The 21,529-nt window shown below is 43.9% G+C and overlaps 1 protein-coding gene and 1 pseudogene across 4 annotated transcripts; both read right to left on the bottom strand.

Annotated features, from left to right (window-relative positions):
• Positions 1–4,059: 4,059 nt before the first annotated feature.
• On the bottom strand, positions 4,060–11,008 carry LOC120693902 (protein PUTATIVE RECOMBINATION INITIATION DEFECT 1-like). 4 transcript variants are annotated; one of them, XM_039977102.1, is made up of 9 exons: positions 10,548–11,008; positions 9,518–9,624; positions 9,252–9,436; positions 7,519–7,681; positions 7,119–7,424; positions 6,161–7,035; positions 5,604–5,884; positions 4,856–5,525; positions 4,068–4,672 (listed from the first exon to the last, which is right to left on the bottom strand). In XM_039977102.1, the coding sequence occupies exons 1-4, from the start codon at positions 10,995–10,997 to the stop codon at positions 7,653–7,655; spliced, it is 771 nt and encodes a 256-aa protein (XP_039833036.1). In that variant the 5' UTR covers positions 10,998–11,008; the 3' UTR covers positions 4,068–4,672; positions 4,856–5,525; positions 5,604–5,884; positions 6,161–7,035; positions 7,119–7,424; positions 7,519–7,652. The 4 variants fall into 4 exon arrangements, with proteins under 4 accessions (XP_039833033.1, XP_039833034.1, XP_039833035.1 ...); XM_039977099.1 differs by lacking the exons at positions 9,252–9,436; positions 9,518–9,624; positions 10,548–11,008 and adding an exon at positions 8,229–9,247 and having other exon boundaries at positions 4,060–4,672; XM_039977100.1 differs by lacking the exons at positions 7,519–7,681; positions 9,252–9,436; positions 9,518–9,624; positions 10,548–11,008 and having other exon boundaries at positions 4,060–4,672; positions 7,119–7,508.
• Positions 11,009–13,069: 2,061 nt separating this feature from the next.
• Positions 13,070–15,530, bottom strand: LOC120693912 (annotated as a pseudogene).
• Positions 15,531–21,529: the final 5,999 nt, after the last annotated feature.

Raw genomic sequence — 21,529 nt, 5'->3', positions numbered from 1 at the left:
GCATGGTTGGTCGTCTCGATCCCATAACGTCTCCCATCTGTGTCATACAGAAGTGACCACTTCTCTTTAGGCGCACCATCAATCCACTGTGAAAATGGCTTAGCATGTCCCACTAATGAATCTGTAGAACGTCTCCTGTTGGATGATGAGGCCTGACTCTTAAGCAATTCGGTGCTCATATCATCAATTATACCCCCACAAAGCATCGAACTTCCTCTGCTGATTCTGAGTGCACAATCGCTTGAACAAATTCATCAGATCCTTATTCTTGAACCGCTCATAAAAGTTAGCAGCCATATGCCTCACACACCGCCTATTGACAACATCTGGCCATATAGGAGGTGAAAATTGACTACCTTCTTGGAGCTGCCTTATAGCTGCAAGTAGACCTGCATGCCTATCACTGATAAGGCAAACATTAGGCCTTCCAGCAACAACGTGAATCTTCAGACGTTCAAGAAACCAGTACCAGCTTTCTGTGTTCTCATTCTCAACAAAGGCAAAGGTGATGGGAACTATCTGCTTGTTGCAATCAATTCCGATTGCTGTCAATATTGTTCCCTTATATTTCTCTGTCAGAAAAGTGTCGTCAATACACAGAACAGGAAGGCAGTAAATGAATGCCCTCACACATGCTCCAATGCAGAAGAAAACTCGCAGCAGAATGCTTGGGCCCCCTGACAAGCTCGGTACACTGTATGTATCAAAAGCACTTCCAGGATTTCTGTGAACAATTGCTTCAAGCATACGAGGTAGGTTGTCATATGATGCTTCATAAGTGACAAACCTCATCTCAAATACTTTTTGTTTAGCACGCCAAGCCTTTGCATAGCTGATCACATACTGGAAATTCTGGTCAATGCCCTAATTATCAATGCATGCTCGTAATCCATTTTGTCAAGAATCACCCCATACATCTTCTTAGCCACGAAAGTTGATGTGATATTACGATGATGTCCCACAACACCTATCAATCTACAAGTATGTGGTGTAACAATTGAACATTCCCAGTGTGTCTTGAACTTTCCCTTGTATGCATGCACTCGCCATGTACAGTCTCTATCTGCACATCTCACATCGTATTCTTTGCTGCTAGACTTCAGTACTCTAAATTCCTTCCTCAGAGATACAGCCCAGAGCTTCACAGCATCCTTCACATCCTCAATGGTACGATACTTTGCCCTTTGTACAACCTCATTCACTCTGTATTCAAACTCCGAACTCTTAATATCTTGTACCACTGGATTCCAAAAACCCTCCTCACGCCATTCACCTAGCACTGGGAAGCGTTCATCGTCCTCATCGTCCGATGAGTCCCCACATTGCTCCATTATTAGCGCATCCTGATCTTCTTTCTCCATTTCCTCCACAATTCCAAGTATCCGCTCGCCTTCATCTGCCAAACCTTGTGGTTCTGGTTCTGGTTCTGGTTCTGAAGCTTGCATGTTCTCTTTTTCTTTATCCTCTTCCATCTCTTCATTGCAGTCAGATGTTGTGTGTGTTGACCCTTCACCTAAATCACCGGTCTTCTGGTGAATCTGAATTACCATTGCGAGAGGCCACCCACTTTCAAGAGCTGTGTGCATGTAATGTTGTCATTCTTCCGTACTACTTATATGCGTCAACTCCCAGAAATCCCCATTAGTTTCTCAGGAAGTCAAGGTATGAACCGTAAGCAAATGGGTCTTTGGATTCACATTGAACATCCTGTGAATACATTTCCGTATGGACTCAAAACTCCTCTCTAGGGGTTTATCTAGATTGCACTATCTTCTTTCTAATGTTGATAGATTTACTCCATAGGAATCAAGAGTAATTCTATAGAACTCACCGTAATGAACTTGAAACGCCACTTTGCTCGACATATCTGGCCATCCAAAGACTTCATTTTAATTAATCTAATATCTAGAAATATGCTATGGCTTCAATTATAACCACTAATCCGAACCCTAAGTGCTTACAAAAATAAAAACACTAATCATAAAATTTAACATACAAAAATTTTGGAATGAAAAAGTTGAGAAATATTGGTTACCTACGGTTCGGATCCAAAATCCGGCAGGGCTTCGCCGGTGGAATTACCTCCCTCACCCCTCCTCTCTCCCTCTCCCCTCTCTGGATCTCGTGGGTAGAAAATAAGGACGCAAGGGAAGGGGCGGAGCTTTTATATGCTTGGCAGGAGCCTGCCGCCCCCACTTGGCGGCAGGGGGCCTGCCGCCCGGCAGCGGGGCGGCAAGCCCCCGCCAAGGACCTCTGCGTAAATAAAATTTATATTTATTTACATAGAGGTCCCTACCGCCCCCTGCCGGGCAGTAGGCCCCTGCCGGGCGGTAGGGGTATAGAACTGTAAAATGTGAAATGAAAAATATATTTCTGTAATTTTTTTTTTCAAAATATAGAAATAAAAAAGACGCGGTGTGGCCCGGTGGCCCGGTCTTCGCAACTTGCTCTGCTTTGCTGACCCTAACGGGTGGACCTTGCAAGTTTTCTCCGATATCAACATAGAACTTGTTTAGTAGTAAAATTTAAAATTCCAAAATTAGCATATCAAATAAGAATTTTAAATATATGAGTATTAAATCTAGATGAAATAAAAAATTAATTGCATAGTTTGTTTATAAATTACGAGACGAATCTAATGAGCCTAATTAGACTATAATTAGACACTAAATTGCTACAGTAACCATGTGCTAATAACAGATTAATTAGTCTTAATAAATTTGTCTCATAATTTATAGATGAGTTATGTAATTAATTTTGTGATTAGTCTATATTTAATACTTCAAATGTGAAAAGATTATGTCGGTACCCCAGGACTGGGGTACCCCCTCTTGCTGTGTCTAGTCAAGAGTCTTGTAGTTATCCTTAACTACGCCCTGACGGCCGAGCAGCCGGACCCCTGAGGTCCGGAGCCCTACTCTCCTGGCAAACGGCCCCGGACCCGCTCCCCGCTTGGGGAAGGTCCGGTGACGCCACGTGTCCCGGAGGAGGTAGTCCTCAGCCAAAACAGCTAGGGGGTCCCGGACCTCCCGTGGAGCCCCGGACCTCCCAGGGGGTACCGGACCCCCGCCGGGTCCCGGACCCCCATATACTATCCGGACCCCTCAGCGGGGTGGAACCGACACCCCACCTGGGGCTGGTCCGAAGCCGCCACGTGTCCGCAGGTGCAGGCACACGCGCGGGCCCGCGGGCCTTCCACTGGAAGACTCGCTTACCTACCGCATTCAATACGGTAGGCGGAAGTGCGCTCTGCCACGGCAGAGCCCGAGGTGGTTCTTGCAAGATTTCACTGTTGGTCGCGTGTTACCAAGGCACACAGTGCAGTCGCTGGCGCCGCCCACGCCGCGTATGACAGTCTACTATGCCAGTTAGACACGACGGCTCGGCTTCGTCCATTATGACGCCTACATGGTAGCCTCGACAGACTACGCTGCAAGCTACATTGCCCCCAACGAGCGCCTCGCCGATGGGATAAATAAAGACTCCCCTTGGTCAGAGAGTCTACAGGACGATGAAGCGTATCCGAGAAGAGATTCTCAACTGCTGTAGCCCCATTGAAGCTTTCTGCGCAGTATACTATACATCCACGCTAGACCCACCTGTCGGGGTCTGAATGCCTGTATACGCGTCCACTTGGTCTATAAAAGGGAGACGCTCGTTAGAGGAGTGGGCATTCGAGTCCCGGCTGGGTAGAGGATAGATTCATTCTTACTAAGAGCAATACATCTCACAGTGGACGTAGGGTATTATGCTCCGGCGGCCCGAACCACTCTAAACCCGAGTGTTCTTACCCCCAAGCTAGATCTGCCTAATCGCTTAGCGCTTTCCCGAGTACTCCCCCTCTGGGATTAGGCGGGTGCGTTCCGCCACCCGGCTATGGGTACCCTAAAAAGCCCACGACAGATTCTATTTTAAAAACTTCACGGACACAACTAAATAAGGCTTAATACTGATTCCGAGTCTCCCCATTTTCTATTTTCTATAATATAACCACGATTTGTTGAATCAGTTTGAGCCAAGAAATGCCACCCTGGAAGCTTGCATGGTGAGGGGATCAAAAGCCAGAATTTTAGCAGTAACTTCAAATTAAAAAGGCCGTTAACAAGAATCTTCATCAGTTAATACTTCAGCGGCCGTGGCAATACAGTCCTCGCATGCGTGTAACGAAGAATACGGCTACAGATTCGAGTTAATAGGTGTTACTATTTCAGGCCAGAAGGATGATTGCAATCCTATCGATTCACATCACATGTACATTCCTCTCCTGCGCCAAAACTTCAGTATATATACAACTTACTAAGCTTCTCCTCTAGTGCAGGAAAATCGAGGAGCCTCTCAGGAACAGGGACTGATGTCCAGCTGTCCCGTTTGGAATATCATCTACTTGATTCAGAAAACGTGGAGGAAGAAGAATCAGCTTTTCTCAACATCTGTACTAGCTGGTTGGCGTTTATGTTAACGCTGCTCTCTCCCGCTTGACTGCTGGAAGAACAGATCAATCGCACGCAGGAGCGTCTGCTGCTCCTATTGAACTGCACCAGTCTGTGTTCTGGTTCAGCATCAGGCCAAAGAGCAATGGGAGCATGTCATCGGTGCTCCTTGCAACCTTTTTAACACTTTGCCCAAACATTTGCGCCTTGGAGCTTCCCTCATAGACCTGCCTTCTGCACACCTGCATCATGTTATGAACAGAAGTGAGCATGGTGGAAACTATACTTGACCAAAATCAAATTCACCGGGGCAGAAGAATCCAAAAGGTGCAAACCAACAAAAGGATATGATCCTGTAAGCCTACTTGTACAGCTATACTATGCCATGCTCTACATTTTAAGATTGCAAAGAGCATTGCACAAACCTGGAACAAGTTATGTAGAGCAACAATGTGCTCTTGGCTCAGATATTTCCTAGCCATGAGCTCACTGAAGAGATTGACAATTTCTGCAGTAACATTCCTAGCAGAAAGATTAGCCACAATACCAGATATCAGATGGCTATCAAACAGCGATGTTAGCCAATCTGGTACTTGGCTCAGCCTGAGCAACGAAACAGCTAGATTCGCTGCAAACTTCTGCTGATTGGTGAAAGATTTGGACGTCAAACCAGGAGCAGTCAAGGCAACAGCAAATTCCTCCATTATTAATCGAAACCATTTGGATTCTCTGGCTGCCACTTTCTCTTGGCTTCCAAATTTCTCCCAACCTAAAATTACAGAGAGACAGGCACCGCAATTTCCAGCAACTTTACTGTCTTCACTGAAGACCAAACCCTCAGTTACTGCAATAATGGACTTCAGATACCTCACAGAGCACCTTAATTCAGCATTAGTACATGTTCTTTGATCTGAAATTCTCATTAGCAACTCCAACAGACATTGTGAAGCAATAAGTTCAACAGAAGGTGGACCGAAGTGCATGAGACGGCATAAATCATGGCATGGAATACCGAGGACAGAAAAAGATTGGATGTCTTCTGAATGCTGAAAGAACTCCTGCCAGTCAATACTTGCCTCTAGAATTGTATGCAAACTGAAAATAGAGACCACAATTAGTGCATGCTGAAGCAAATAAAATTAAGCATGGAAGTAATCACTTCATAGTTCATACCTTCTTAGAGAGAAAAACACGAATAGAAGTACAAGACTTAGGAGTTCTCCAAAGGCTGTATCCTGATTGTGTTGAAATAAAGATGGGCCTTTTGAACATGCTTTCTGTACTATAACATCCGTTAAAGAAACCAACGAACTATTCAAGATTATGGCTTTTGCAGGCTCAACAAGAACTTTGTTTGCTGAATGATGCAAAACAAAGCATAATACCCCTATCAATATCTTGTGTTCTTGGTTGCTAGATGTATAATCAATACCAGAATTGATAAATTCCAATAGCTGTAAACAAAAGCGGTTTCTGAATTAAACAAACTATAAATATAACCAGAAATGATGCAAATTGAAATACTAGCTAACAATGGATTCTTTTTTAAGGTTGCATTGACCTCTACAAACAATTGGGTTTAAGGATGGTTCCCTATATCCACAAGCTTACCCCAATAGTCATCCCATGAAACTTTTAATAACCAACAAATAATATTGTTTAAATTGATTAAAACTATGCTATGAGTCATGACTTGCATGGTTCAACTCATATCAACATAACAAGAGTACCTTCACAGTAAGAAGAAGCCATTCATTTTCCTGAGCAAATGTCAATGCACTTGCTGAACATAAGATGTTAAAGATCAAATGGGAACAAGCTGTTTGGATCCTTGAACAGTATGGTAAGCAATATATGCCATGGAATGAATTGACAATGCCACATGATATAAACTGATCAGATGTACAAGGAGAGATGGTGATGATTTCGGCTATAACACGGACCACCGAAAAGACCTCATCTTCAGTACCCTCCTTTACTATCTGGTTTAGCAAGGACACAAGCAAAAGTGAGATGACTATTTCTCCAGAAAGTACCAGCTCTGCAACCATTTGTATGTCCACCAACTGACTGTTGTTTGAGAGCATGATAGTTTCATCTTCACAGAAAGTTTTACAAAAGTTTAGCATATGGAAGGCGAGTGGTTCCATGAGTTCTTGCTTCTGGAAGAGCCATTTTATTGCTATTGGATGAACTCGGATAGCAAGCAAACCCCAATCCCCTGGTTATTAAAACGACGTTTAAACGTCGTGAAAACGACGTTTTCACGAGAAAACGTTCTTGTGAAATCGACGTTTAAATGTTAAAACGTCCGTTTAAACGATAAAACGTCCATCGTTTTGTTAAAATCTACCCTCTATTCGTTTCGTCGTTTTATCGTTTTAATAACCCTGCCCAATCCTTTTGTGTCATTACGTGGAATAGAGTATTCTCGGCTTCTGGACTATGTGGAATGCTGTAGCTATAGGAAATGCCCCTGACATAGGCATAAAGGTGGACCAGAAGCGTAAACATAACAGAAAAATTAATTTCGTATGGGAAGCTTCCACTATTGAGGAGGATGTATTGCTCAACAGAAGCCAGAATTTGGTTGTCAGCAGCCAGCCTGAATAGTTGAAACAATCACCACATCAGCATTCTTTCTTGCAAGTTATAATTGCCGAATCAAAATCTGCGGAAGATGAGTACCTTTCATTGTAGAATGAACAGGCATACAGTATAGAAAGTACAGAAGACTTCTCAAGATTGCAGTTAAAGTACAGGCTATCTGTTCTTCTTGGGGCAGTGAGAGGATACCAGAACAATTGACCATGCAAATCCAAACAAGTTGTAAAACATGAGATTGGACTGGGTGAAATGGTATCTCTGCAACATAGTGAAGAACAGGAAGCAGAGTGGAAAATCCAATGGCAAGCTTTTCTTTGAATTTCTCCTCTGATCTGGCTAAAAGTAATAGCACTTGAATAGAGGAGATGACAAGAAGATCATTATTTCCTGACGAATGTAAAACAGGAGTTCAACTTGGTAAGCCTTCAATATTCACAATGCATATAAGTTTTCAGAAAGCAGTTCATGACTGTGCTTGTACCTGAGAACCTGAGAACCTCAAATATGTAATCAGCAACGTTTTCATCGATCAAAATTTGAAGTAGAGCACAAATATTTCCATCAGATGACAGGAAATGAAAGATCAAATCCAATGTCCCTGTCTGAACTTCTAGGTTAGTAGATAGCAGAGATCCTTTGACAGCCTGAGCAAATAGAACAAGAGAAGCATTTAGGGACATATAATCATTCTGCATGTGCTCTGGCTCTACGCAGTTGATTGAACTCTGATTGCTGAGCAACACAAGGTCAAAGGGCCCCTTTTTTGCTAAAGTAAGTGTTAGAGTATATTTGGTAGTTTAGATATTGTATCCGGACTGCCATACATATCCGGTGGGGTTGCCTTGCACCCCAAGTCTTGTACTCTTATATATACCGGCCGAGGCCTCAATGCAATACAATCCATCAATTACACCAATTCTATCCTTCGTACATGGTATCAGAAGATTAGGGTTTGAGATCCTAGGCTATCTTCCGCTGCCCTAACCCTAGCGCCGCCGGCGCCCCTCTTGCCTCCTGCGCGCCGCCGACCGTCCCCCATGGCTCCCATCCAGGGCGGCCCCTCGACAGCCTCCTAGCGCGCCCCCGGGAAGGGTCCCTCATGACCTCCGCCGGGGGCAGCGCCCTCCATCGCGGCGGATCGAGTTAATCCGCCGCCGTCCTCGCGTCTAGCAGCAGCAGATCGTGACGTACCTCGCCACCGCCGCCATGAAAGCTGTCGTCGAAGACCCCGATCTGCGCTGCCGTGGTGGCAGCCGCAGTCTCCTCCGGCGTCCGTGCCCAACCCCGTGCTGCCGTGGTGGCAGTAGAGGCCCCGACACAGCGCGTCAACCTCGTCGCCGGCGGCATGCATGACGGCGCCGCCCCTTCACCGCCACCTCTCCCCGCGCGGGCTCCAGCCGCCGCAAGGAAGGGAGCCGCCCGGCTTCAACCGCCCCTCCGCGGCCCCTCCTGGCGGGGAGCCGCCCGGCGCAGGACCTCCGGCGCCGCCGCAGGGAGCCGCCCGCGCAGGACCTCCGCCGTTGCCGCATGGAGCTCCGGTCCCTCCCGACAGGGAGCCGCCCGGCGCAGGAACCTCCAGCGCCGCCGCAAGGAGCTGGCCGCCCGCCTCCCTCATCGCCGTCTGCCGTCCCTCTCTCACACTTTGTTTCTTCCGCTCCAGATGTGGTCGTTCACCGTGACGGGAGAGAAGGAAAAAGAGGAGATTGAAGCACAAAAAAAAGGAACATCAGTAACAAGTGAAGAAAAAGCATTGCAAAAATTTCCAACATTGACAAGTTGTTTAAAGGAAAATGCAAATTTCATTAGTGTAAATGACTTGAAAGTACTAAGTAAAAAATTGTGAATTCTTTCCTCCAACTATTAAACTATTGGAACTTTGTACCATATCTTGAATACCATCAGAAATGGTGCATTCATCAACTATGCAGGTGGTATGTTCAAAACATTCTCAAGTTTCTCAAACTATATGTAGATGGTCATACAACTTTTCTTATCAGTGCCTAATTGTGGCTTACATATTTAATGTTAAAAAAATGTGTAGATTAATTAGTAACAAAGAAATTCTGTAAACTTATGTATAAATTGTGATAGAAACTAATTGTCAGAATTATCTGTTGGAGCACATGAAAGTTAAATCATCAGATATCTCTAACTGGATAGCATATTCTCAAAGCACTATTATTTCTATTAAACAAAAATAAGAAATATACTAACCAATACAGTTCAGGCGAACAGTATCGTTTTGAGTTTTGAGTAGGACTTCAAGAGAGAGTTGAAGCAAGTTTCTTCCAATTGCTAACAGGTCCACATCTCCATTATCACATATATTGTCCCATGGGGTGGCATTTGATATAGAGAGTTTGTATAGCACGAAGAGTATCTCTCCACGAATTTCATCACTGTATTGAGGAAGTTAAGGATGTTTCCAGATAAGGTGCGTGGAAGGTAAGAAATAAGCATCAAAATTCAGTTGTTTTCACCTTGGTAGTCGGAGATCATTAACAAGATTTAAGAAAAGCGAAAGTTTATCTCCTATAAGTGCTGCAGCATCTTTGGTGGTGTTTAGCAAGATGCCCAAACAATGTAGCTGCAGTGACATAAAAGAAAGATTCATACATTAGGTAAATCAATTTCAACCATATTGTTGCTTCTGCTTCAGAAAAAAAAATCAGAAGAGAAGTATCAAGATGCCTCACATATTTAAGAGATCCAGTTTATGTCAGTCAAACGATGAGATAAAAGGACTGCATCCCACTTTGAACAAAATGCAGTAGTCCACCACAGTTACCATAACAGGGCAAGGAAGCTGATCATCCTCCAACCATATCCTGAAACCTAACTGCAGATGTACTTCTGTGACAACAATTGAATACATCTCCTGTAGTGGCACTAATCAATTAAACTAGTGCTGCACTTGGTTAAGCTTTTCCCTACCACCAGTTACTATGCTTACTTCAAATGGTGCCGTGGAGCTCAAGCATCTCATTAACTAGTGCTAATCTATCAAGTAGTATAACCAAATAAGACCTTATCCTAGATTTAAGTTTGGTACAACCAAAACAAAACTGAGAACATATCAAATGATGCTCCTCTCAGTTCATTAGCTCAATTCATATCAATTGATTACAGAGAATGCAAGCAATTAGCCAACTATGGGAAACGAAACTAGCCTGATAGGAGTAATAAAAAAAATAAGAGAATGCCGAGTGCTTAGACTATGTGACGTCAGTGTCAAGTTCAACTTCCGTATCTAGTGCAATAGGCCAATAGCGCTAATAAACCACCTACTGACATAATAAGCAGCAACTAAATCATGTAGCGGTTTCAGCAACACAATAATTATCGTGCAATTCACGACATTATTTGCAACGAAACTACTCAGGGAGAACGAGATTTCCAGAATCCACTATCTCGCAATGTTTTCCAGCGAAAAACCATTTCCAACGATTGAATTTTCGGAGACAGATAGCCTAGGACGAAAATGTGAGTGGCTAGGAACCGCACACGTACCGTGTGGAGGTGCTTGACGAGAGAACCGGAGGAGAGGACGCGGGCGAGGCGGGCGACGAGCTCTGAGGCGGCGGGGTCGCCCACTGCTGCGGCGAGGTCGGCCGCGAGGTCGGACGCCTGCGAGGCGAGCGCCGCGGCACGGCGGGCGGCGGCGCCAGCGAGGGCCTCGGCGAGCGGCGCCGCGAGGAGGCGCGGGTGCGCGGCGCGGAGCGGCGCGAGGAAGGCTGGGTCCGCGAGCGCCAGGGAGAGGCTGGCGAGCGCGTGCGCGACGTGGTGGGACGGCGTGGAGGCGGCGCCCGCGGAGGAGAGGAGCGCCGCGGCGCAGGAGAGGCAGACGCGGCCGCCCGCCGAGGTCGGCAGTGAGTGCGACGCCCGATGGCCCGCGCCGCAGGCACGTGGCGGCGCCGGGGCCGGAGGAGGAGGCGGCGAAGTTTCGCCGTCGGATTCCATGGGAGGGCAAAAGGGGGGGGTTCGGAGATTTGGAGAGATCGAAGTAGCAGAGAGGTTTTAGTGTTTTTTTTTCTTTTGGCAATTTTAGACCTTTTTTTCGAAAGTTTCTTGCATTTAGATCAAAGTTTTGGAAAAAAAACCCACATGACGCTATCACAATTAGCGTCGTTAATGAATATATATATATATGGAGTCAAATTATACTAGGATCATAATTCAGAAGATCGTGCTATTTTTTAACGGCAGGATACTAACTATTCTGGCACCACTAACTACGACAACTCTGTGGCCCGCTCCTCCACTACCTCCCGACCATCTCCGGCCAAATCCACAGGGCATGCATAAGATCGGAGTTAGTGAACTCCCTTCCCTCCCTCAATTTTTACATGTAATGCATTGATTTTTACTACAATTCGTTTAACCTTAATTAGAACTGTGGGGGCTTTAAATTTGAAAATAAAAAATGTATATGGATGAATTAATTGGTGTAGAAGCTTGTTTTGGAAGCTCTGCTGCTGGTAGCCTTTGGCATGCATTGATCATGTAAAAAAAATAATGAGATGAACTTAACACTGCATTGTTTGGCCTTGATGTAGAGAAGATGGGTATCACTACTTTAGGTACTTTAGTTGAATCAATCATAGAATCGTAGTTAGATTTAGGCAACTTTATGATGGCGATAAATATGATGTAGTATGGTGGATCGATTGATTTTGTTGTTTTTGATAGATGGATAAATTTGTAATTCTATACCATAGTAGTGATGTGAAGTGAAATGAGATAAGCGTTATTGATTTTGAGAACATGGAAGAATTGATATTACTGATCAACATTTAGTGCCATGGTGGATAGGTTGAAAAAGAGGTTGAAGTGGAAGGATGATGGTGTAGATGTGATATTTTTTCGCAAATGTGCCTGCCTGAGCACGTATTTCATTAAGTGGAAAGCAATACGATCATTACAAATCTTAGTAGATAGAGGTTATTAGGGTGGATATAGAGCACCACCAATCAAATGACAGACAACCCAATAATAAAAGGAAAAACAAAAACAATAGGAGAGGGGAGACACATGATGAACCCTAAAACCTAGACATGAACACATAACTAAACTTGCTAAAAGAAACTACAACATCAAACGATGCAAAGGTCAACAACACAACAAGGGTGGCAACGAATCCACCCGACCAACCAACTAGGGTGGCAAAGTATCCGTCTGAAGCGAAGACGGAGGAATTAAAAATATCCACCAATGAAGAAAGGGGTGGCAAAGAATCTGGGAAGACGACCTACGCAACCTGCACATAAGCTGGAGAACTCCAAGGAGAGTTGATTACCACCACCAGCAGAGCTTTCAAAACGACGCCTCAAGGGAGGGAGTGACGCCATTGGCGCTTTCGTCATCCAATCGACCAACGTGGTCAAGGCTTTCACCCGTAAAGCTCACCGGAGTGGAGGGAAAAGGGGAAAAGAATGATGCCTTCAAAAAAGTAAACGATGCCCGAAAGTGTTGCTGTCATTGGTCCACAAGGAGACCCTAGCTAGGATTTCACCTCCACCCCATTCCCTCCCTAGATCCGATGCCGCCACAACGCAGGACAGCCCGCCGGACGACACCTGCCGTAGAAGGCTACCAGGGAGGGGCAGAGGTCAACCACCCAGACGCCAGTGGGTCGGTGGGTGGGTGGGGGAGTAGCCAGCCTTTGCCCCACGAGAAGGTGTGCCCGACTGGAGGCAGCACGAGCGAGACAATGGCCCGCCTGCGATGGCAAACGGCGAGACAATAGCCACATGGAAAGCCAGGGCATGACGTGGGGCATCCATTAGGCGATGTGGCATGGGCCCGAGGTGGTGGTGAAGTCCACCCCGGTCGTTGAGGCCTCATCGCACCAGAGACTCACTTGCTGACGCGGTAGCGGCACCTGCGTGTGCTGCTACTGATCAGCTGCGGGCCGCCGCCGCCGCCTGGACGGTCGCCAGTGGCGGCACACACCGGAGGTGGCTCGCGGTGGGTTGTGGGGGGGGGGGGGGGCGCCGAGCGCCCCCGAGAGAGCGACGTGGGGGGAGAGTGTGTCATCAATGGCCCAGGCGTGAGACCGATTGCTACTTACATAGATATACAGGTGTTCTGACAGAGATATAATACAGGTGATCAATGATTCGCCAGTGTGGATGTGGGGGCATCAATTACCATTTGCTACTTACACATGCTGTATGCAACTTCTGTTCATTTCTGCATCCTAGCGTTTTTTCTCTCTCTTAAAAACGTTGATCTCCTATCAGCGATATACCATTGGAGGGTGAAAATGCAGAAAATTTATGACTCTTCGATGGGCATCTTGATACCCTTGATCTCGCGCGCCAGAGTCCGAAGCTCTTCGACCTCGTCGCCAGTCAGGCTCCACCCGAGAGCGCCGGCGAACTCCTTGGCCTGGCTAGCATTCTTGGCCCCGGGGATCGGCACCACGTTCCCCTGGCAGGTCAGCCAGTTCAGAGACACCAGAAACAGAGTAGCAGAGGGAAGGTCAACCGTGTTCATACAACTCATTATGATCTCAGTGACTTCGATTCTGAGATGTTCTAAGCTTTTGTAGGTGAAGCACCTGGGTTGGACTCTTGCCGTAGCTTGCTCCAATCTCTTTGATCCTGCTCATAAGTGGTTGGAGCTGTGCACATATAAGACATGAAGCATCTTAAGTTGAATTGCAGAGATTGAAGCTGTGTCAATGTAACTAGCTAGCTCTAATTTACAGAAATCTGACCTTGGTGAGGAATTCAGGAGTGTATGTATTTGCTCGTGGGCCAGTAGGGGGATTTTCTGAAGTGTATTTCCCTGTCAGAACACCTGTATATCTATATAAGTTAGTGCAGGAAATGAGACTAGGAAACAAAGAACTAGATTGGGCCTATCCATTGTTTAATTCGGTCAGATCATTGGTCAGAGAAAATTAAGGGACGGGTTCCTACCTTGGGCTATTGGGGAATAGGCAATCAAGGTGATGCCGAGCTCATCACAAGCTGCTTTCACACCATTCAACTCCGGAGTTCTGTATATCCGGCTGTAATTCACCTGGTTTGCAGCAAGTGGAACACCCCTCTTCTTCAGGCGTGCATGTGCATCCCGAAAGGCGCTTCTCTATATATATATTATATATATAAGAGATCATGATAAACATTGGTATTCCAATTTCCAATGAGCTTTTCTGAAAAAAGAAGCAGCTAATGGTGAACAAGCCAGGGGCAAAAGACAAACCATTGTAGTTTGAGACTCCAACGGATTTTACAAGGCCTTGCTCATAAGCATCCGCCAGGCCATCAAGGTACGCTGAAATGGTTCATGCTCAGTCATGTCAGAAAAGTAAAGTTTACCGATATTGGAAAGCACAGTAGGCAATCGGATTCGATTTTGCCAAGGGTATGTTGCGTTTGATATCTACCTTCATTCCCCCATATCCCTGTCCTGAAAAGGCAATAATGAGAATACCTCAGTTAAAAATGCAGGTAATTTACAGACAAGTAAATGTATCAGAGAAAGCAGAGGAGCTGACCAGTGAAGTTGGTAGAGCTCCACCGAGGACAGGCCAAGACGGTCTAGCGATTTCTTGAGAGCAGAAAGAACGCTTCCTCGGCCAAATCTCCATGGAAGGGCAGCGAACTTTGTTGCGACAGCGACCTCAATCTGCTCCATCTGTTGCCTTTCCTTGATGAATCTGATGGCAAGACAAAAGACATACATCACGTGATGACTACTACTGTTGCAAATAATACCCTTTTGCAGAATTTTGAAGCGAGAAACAATGGACAATGGTTTACTTACCCTCCTAGTAAACTCTCAGAGTTGACTGCTCCCATCAGCTGAAGGACAGAAGGATTTTCAGTTAAATAGATGTGCCATCAGAACTGAATCTGGGAAGCATGAGTGAGCTAGGTTTCTGTTTCTCACCGCTGTACCGTACACTTCTGCTGTGTCGAAGAAGGTCATCCCGTTGTCGATGCTCGCATCGAACACCTACTGTGCCTCCTTCAGTCTCCTATCTGTCAAATTAATTAAAAGCAGCCAATTACCTTTTACATCCGCTACAGAGTAGAATCCATCATTGTCATTGGCATGCTAAATTAAAGCTGAAGATGGAAGTAGCCGCACCAGCAATATATAGTACTTTACAGAGATCACTAGGAAAACCCGCCAATTTCGTTTTGCTTGTAGTGATGCCACCCGTGCAAGACACGCACAACACAACACATACTGTTTTCTTGCGGGCAATACAACATGCAGCTGATGTGCACGAGTAGCATGACTGCATGAGCAGGGATAATCTCACACATGCTTTCTGCTCCGGCGAGGAACAGAAGCAGAGCCGCAAGCACAGCACGTACCGTCCAGCCTCACCTTGCCCTCGCCCTCCTCGACCGCCGCCGCCGCGCCGGACGCCACCGCGCGGGGCGTGCGGCCTCGCGTCCGCCGCCCGCCGCCGCCGGGGAGCGCGGGAGGGCAGCGGCAGGCCACGCCGCCGGAGGCGACCTGCAAGGCCATCGCGCGCGTCCTGAAGCTCGCTCACTGCTCGATCAGACCACTCGCTCGCTACTAGCTCACCGCCCCCGCGCGCGAGAGGCAGGAGGAGAACGACGCGTCTCCTCTGTGTGTCCGGGGCGAGCGGGGGCCTAGAGCTGTGGGCGCCTCGTTTTGATGGCGTCGGGAGCACCGGGGGACGGCGACGGGTCTTGGCATGAAGCCGGTTGCGGTTGGCGGGGAGCTGCTGATAGTTTCTGTGCTCGTGTGGCTGCAGGCTTCTTACTGCAGAGTAGTACTAGTCTAGAGAGCTAGTAGTACTAGCTAGAGTCCGAGCTGGCACGTGAGGAACGTTGCACTGAGTTTTCAGTATGTTAAATCTACGTTGGCGTGTATTGGTTCACTGGGACCAAAGAGAATGAAGGGTCCAAAATTTATCACAGGAGTTTTTCCTAAAAAATTTAATCGCTGTTTGTCTGTCCTATAAGATTAATCGCCGAGGAAAAACAATACCAAGAGCATATTTGTCTGTCCCATAAGAGCAACTCCAGAAAAATTCCCAAACTAGACCCTCTACATGTTAAGATAGAGTCTTCCTATTTTTTAAGGACTTGATTTTTTGCTTCAACTCCAGCAAGAGTCTCTGTAATCAGCCTCTATTTTATTCTGACACATTGGGTCTATCTTCTTTCCTTTTGTTTTCTTCTTCCCTCTCCTTTCTTCTTCCCCTCTTGCTAGCACACAAGGAGGAGGTGGCGCGCGCAGATGTGGTGATGGCGGTTCGCATGTGCGCAGGCTCGCGTGGAGGCAGCGGCGCGGCCAGCGTGCACGGAGGCGAAGGCGCCTGCCGGCATATGCTCAGGCAAGCACGGAGGGGGGGGAGGGGGGTAGGAGGGCGCTGGCAATGGGAGGGAGAAAGAGAGACAGTTAGATGAGCCCACAGATGGAGGGCTCTCTAGAGACCCCCAGGTCTGGGGGTGGTGGGGGATTTGGAGGCCTCCTCATTTTAGGGGCTCAAGTAGAGGGTCTGTTAGAGTTAGTTTTGTGGACTTCACCTTCTAAATTTGGGGCAGAGTGCTTTATAAAGTGTCTGCTGGAGTTGCTTTAAATAAATTATATAATAATTTAGTTTATATAATCTCATATGGAAAACAAACACAACAAATTATTCTTCAGATACCATATGTTTTTACCTCTAGAGCTGATGCATCTTTTTTTAATCTTTGGGGCCCGTGCATTCCTGGCTCGAAGAAACGTTCCACGTCACTAAATATTTTTCTCACTGTCAGATCCAAAAGCAATTGTACAAACCATGCAGTAGTTAGCTAAAAAGCATGGTAAAAGCTCGACGCAAAGTGAAAACAATAATTAACCAAAGCACAGCAGTAAGGATTCATCAAAATGTTGAAAAACGACACAAAGTGGAAGCAACCGAGAAATAAACAATTTGAGCCATAGCTACCACAAAAACTTCACTTAACCTTTCGCAAAAAAAAAGAAAGTTTCACTTAACCAAACATGCGATGATTTAATAATGATTAGCACTGCTCAAAATAAAACGGAAGCAAAGCTTAACATAAAACTTAAGAGTTTCACTAAAAAGACTAGAACTAATCATCACAAAAGAGTTCTAATAAGAGATACGGTTCAAAACAACAACAACAACAACAACAACAACAACAACAACAACAACAACAACAACAATAACAACAATAATAATAATAATAATAATAATAATAAGAGATATAACAAGAGATCGGGATTTATTCCAAGTTGAAAATACTTGCAATAAATAAATTCATAATAGAACAACAAAATAAACAATTTGGAATAAATCCCGATCTCTTGTTATGTCATTATTATTTATATTATTCCTGCCCCGGAATGAATCGATGTGCAATTGAACAAGTTCTAAAGCTAATTTACTCAAGTCAATTGCTATGATTAGCAAGAACAAGTACTTCAGTAGGGATGTAAATGGTACGGATATTTACCGACCGTATTCGAATTCGATCCGGTCTGGAAGAGTTTTTATCCATTCGTATCCGATTCCGAGTATCCAATATCCGTAACCGATCCGTATCCCAATGTTCAAAAGTTATATTTTTATAATGTCGATATCTATTATAATCTTATCCGACAAAAACTAACACTATTCATATCTGACTCCGTATTCGAACACAAAGCAGTTAGCTAAAAAGCATGGTAAAAGCTCGGCGCAAAGTGAAAACAATAATTAACCAAAGCGCAGCAGTAAGGATTCATCAAAATGTTGAAAAACGACACAAAGTGGAAGCAACCGAGAAATAAACAATTTGAGCCACAGCTACCACAAAAACTTCACTTAACCTTTCGCAAAAAAAAAAAAAAGAAAATTTCACTTAACCAAACATGCGATGATTTAATAATGATTAGCACTGCTCAAAATAAACGGAAGCAAAGCTTAACATAAAACTTAAGAGTTTCACTAAAAAGACTAGAACTAATCATCACAAAAGAGTTCTAATAAGAGATACGGTTCAAAACAACAACAACAACAACAACAATAATAATAATAATAATAATAATAATAATAATAATAATAATAATAATAATAATAATAATAATAAGAGATATAACAAGAGATCGGGATTTATTCCAAGTTGAAAATACTTGCAATAAATAAATTCATAATAGAACAACAAAATAAACAATTTGGAATAAATCCCGATCTCTTGTTATGTCATTATTATTTATATTATTCCTGCCCCGGAATGAATCGATGTGCAATTGAACAAGTTCTAAAGCTAATTTACTCAAGTCAATTGCTATGATTAGCAAGAACAAGTACTTCAGTAGGGATGTAAATGGTACGGATATTTACCGACCGTATTCGAATTCGATCCGGTCTGGAAGAGTTTTTATCCATTCGTATCCGATTCCGAGTATCCAATATCCGTAACCGATCCGTATCCCAATGTTCAAAAGTTATATTTTTATAATGTCGATATCTATTATAATCTTATCCGACAAAAACTAACACTATTCGTATCTGACTCCGTATTCGAACACAAATATGAAAACAAATACAATATCAGTGATATCCGTCCGTATCCGATCCGTTTTCATCCCTATACTTCAGTGAGCAAAATTACTTCAGCTTTATTAACAACACCAAAAGCTAATCATCTAGTTTAAATAGGAGTGCATGAATTAATGATTTTTTGAGATACGGTGCATAAATTAAATAAGCAAAAGGGCCGGATACTCCCCTGAAATGTGCAGACCTGCTCCTGCTTCTGGCCACGGGCTGCTGCTGCAGGCCGTCTTCAGTGCAGCAGCGAGCTTGGGCCCACGCCCACCTGAACCTGCACTCGGGCCAGCTGCCCCAGCGTGGCTGGCCGTGGGAGGCGCCGGCCTGCTGCCGCACCTGCCTGTTGCGCTCTCGGCCACGCGCGCGGCTAGCTCTGCTCGAGCGCTGGCCGAGCTGGCGTGCTGATGGAAATGGAATAATGGATGTGATAGCATCTTGTATTATATTTTAAATAGAATACAAATACAAATTCGGATATTTTTGCATATGAATGGAAAAAGAATACCTCGTATTCGGATTCTAATTCGGATATTTAGTTGACATATAAGATAACATTTAACTATTTTTTATTGGTAGTTTTAGATTACAAAATTGTTATACATGTTCAAACTAAAGTATAACAATATAATAAAGATAGCTAGTTAAAAATAATTTATTTATCAATAAATATGTTAATAAGTAAACATATAAAAATAAATATGTCAATAGAATTATTTTGACACTCTTCGGTTTTCTTAGACTTTTAGAGAACCTTGACTATTACAGGTTAAGGGATTAATGCAGAATGAGTTGTCACATTCACAATTAGTCCCTTACCCTTGAGCAATCAGGGTTCTCAATCGTTTTATATACATCATTAGAGTGTCAAAATAATTCATTCATAATATAAAATTGAATACGCTATCTCACGTGTGTAACAATTATTGTACAAATAATAAATTTTACTCTAAAGAGTAAAATGCACCATGGGTACCTGAACTTACAGCGCTGTGTCAAATAGGTCCATGAACTTAGAAACCAGACATCTAGCCCCTCGAATTTGCGAACCCGTTCACCCCAGTTCCAGCCCGGTTTTGCATGGCTTGCGTAGCACTTAGCGGCTGGGATTTGCTACAGTGACCCCGGATTTGCTACAGTAACCGCAGTTTTGTTTTTTTCTTTTTCTAATTTATTTTGGCTGAATCTTTGAAAAATCATAACTCTTCGATACAACATCGGATGAAGATGATTTTTATATAAAAATTATAGCCCTCGACGAGATCTACAACTTTCTAGTTTTAAATTTTTTTCATTTGACGATGAATAAGAAAGATTGAATAATAAGGCGAAATCCATGATATCCTTTTCATCAACTCTTGGCGTGCCTGCGCAAGTGCGCAGCTGCGGCCTGCGAGCCCAGGCGTCCGCCTCCCGCCGGCCACTGCAGGTCGGATGTTCCTGAAGCAGACGCTCATCTTTCTCTTCTCTGAATCCCCCTAATCTAGGTGGTCTGTAGTAGGTTCCCAAGTATTGAGTACACGTCTAAGAGCAGTAGCTTAGATTCTTAAATTTCAGGTGCACTTCTAGCTTGGGTTTCGGATTAGATGTATTGTCATTTTTACGCTGGAGTCCTAAGTTATATCGGAATCCTAATTTAGATCAGAAGTCTATTGGTGGATCAGTCTGTTGCAATTTTATAATTGGCTGCAGTGTACCTTTGAATTTCGATGTTGTTGTAAGTGCAGCAAACTGATTATATTCCTACGTGGCTTACTAATGTTTGTCTTTCTATAGGACAAATGTGTGAAAGACGAACTTAACTCGGAAGAAATCAAAGTTCAATTCTTGCAAAGGAAAGCCTCTTGGTGCTACATTGCGCACTGCCATGTCATGGTAAGATACAGAATTCCTTTTCTCTATTCTTTTGAGTGATCAGAATATTGCCTCTTTTTCAAGTATTTTACAAGAATATAAGTATTTGTTATTTCCAAAGTCTCTATGAATAAATATTAAGTGTTCCAGGTCTTGTTACAATGAAAAGCTTCTTACTGAATATAGGACAACATTTCTTATTGATGAATACTGATTCAATTTATTGTATTATTGTTGTAGTTGTATTCAGATTTCACCTTAATCTATTTTATCCAGCCTACTTTCAAAATGAACTTTCTTAACTGCTAATTACGGAACCTTTTTGGTCTTAGCTTTGAAAGTTTTGAATAGAGACTACAACTTTTTTTTGTAGAAATAACTACTATGAATGAATCTGCGAATTTTTATGGAACTGTGAATCTGATATTTAACATTGTGTTTCCTCCAGAACGAAAAAAAGCTATTTGCTGCCCTTTGCTGTATTTAGCATATACCTGCAACGAGTCTCTGAATTACATTATTAAGTTTTCTAGAAGTTGTCGGACAATTAAGAGCTTCTCTCTCAATATCTCAAATGGCTTTCAGATTTTCTACATTTGTAGGTTTATGCTCTTGCAAATGATTAATGGAGCTCTCATTAGTCAAATTGCAGGACTGGTCTCCAAATAAGCTTTTGCCAAGGCTACGGGATCCTGGGCCCAGCAAAGGTTAGTGAGCCCTCCGTCCAAGTATGTAGCATTTTTACTCTGTTTTGTTAGTAGCCATAATGCACCGGGAACCAAATAGAGATTACTATTAGGCTTAGTAATGATATGATAGCAAGGTGAACTGAACTGCAGCCAATAAAATGAGCCTGGATTTAGCTATCTTAAGAATATTTATCCTAAAATTCTTATACTGCATTTTAGTCAAGGTATAAACATATATGATTGGACCATCCCTTTCTGACTTGCAAATGCTGCACATCTAATTATCGTAGCAAGCATTACCCATAAGATAAGTAGTACATATTAGCTGAACTTTCATCACCTGTATCAAATCCTTGAATATAATGTTTTGAGTATTTGATGTACTATCATTTGTTTTCTTGTACAAGTAT

Source organism: Panicum virgatum, unplaced genomic scaffold, assembly GCF_016808335.1.
Source record: "Panicum virgatum strain AP13 unplaced genomic scaffold, P.virgatum_v5 scaffold_199, whole genome shotgun sequence".
Taxonomy (NCBI): Eukaryota; Viridiplantae; Streptophyta; class Magnoliopsida; order Poales; family Poaceae; genus Panicum; species Panicum virgatum.
The sequence above is the reverse complement of the archived record's forward strand: the minus strand, read 5'-3'. Positions and strand labels throughout refer to the sequence as shown.

What these genes read in the sequence shown, in the direction of transcription:
- LOC120693902 (XM_039977099.1), bottom strand. Translation starts at nt 6,580, where the DNA reads ATGGAACCACTCGCCTTCCATATGCTAAACTTTTGTAAAACTTTCTGT. An exon ending in GGCTTCTTCTTACTGTGAAG is followed by an intron (nt 5,885 to 6,160) that starts GTACTCTTGTTA and finishes TTTTGTTTACAG; the next exon opens with CTATTGGAATTTATCAATTC. An exon ending in CTCTACATAACTTGTTCCAG is followed by an intron (nt 4,673 to 4,855) that starts GTTTGTGCAATG and finishes AACATGATGCAG; the next exon opens with GTGTGCAGAAGGCAGGTCTA.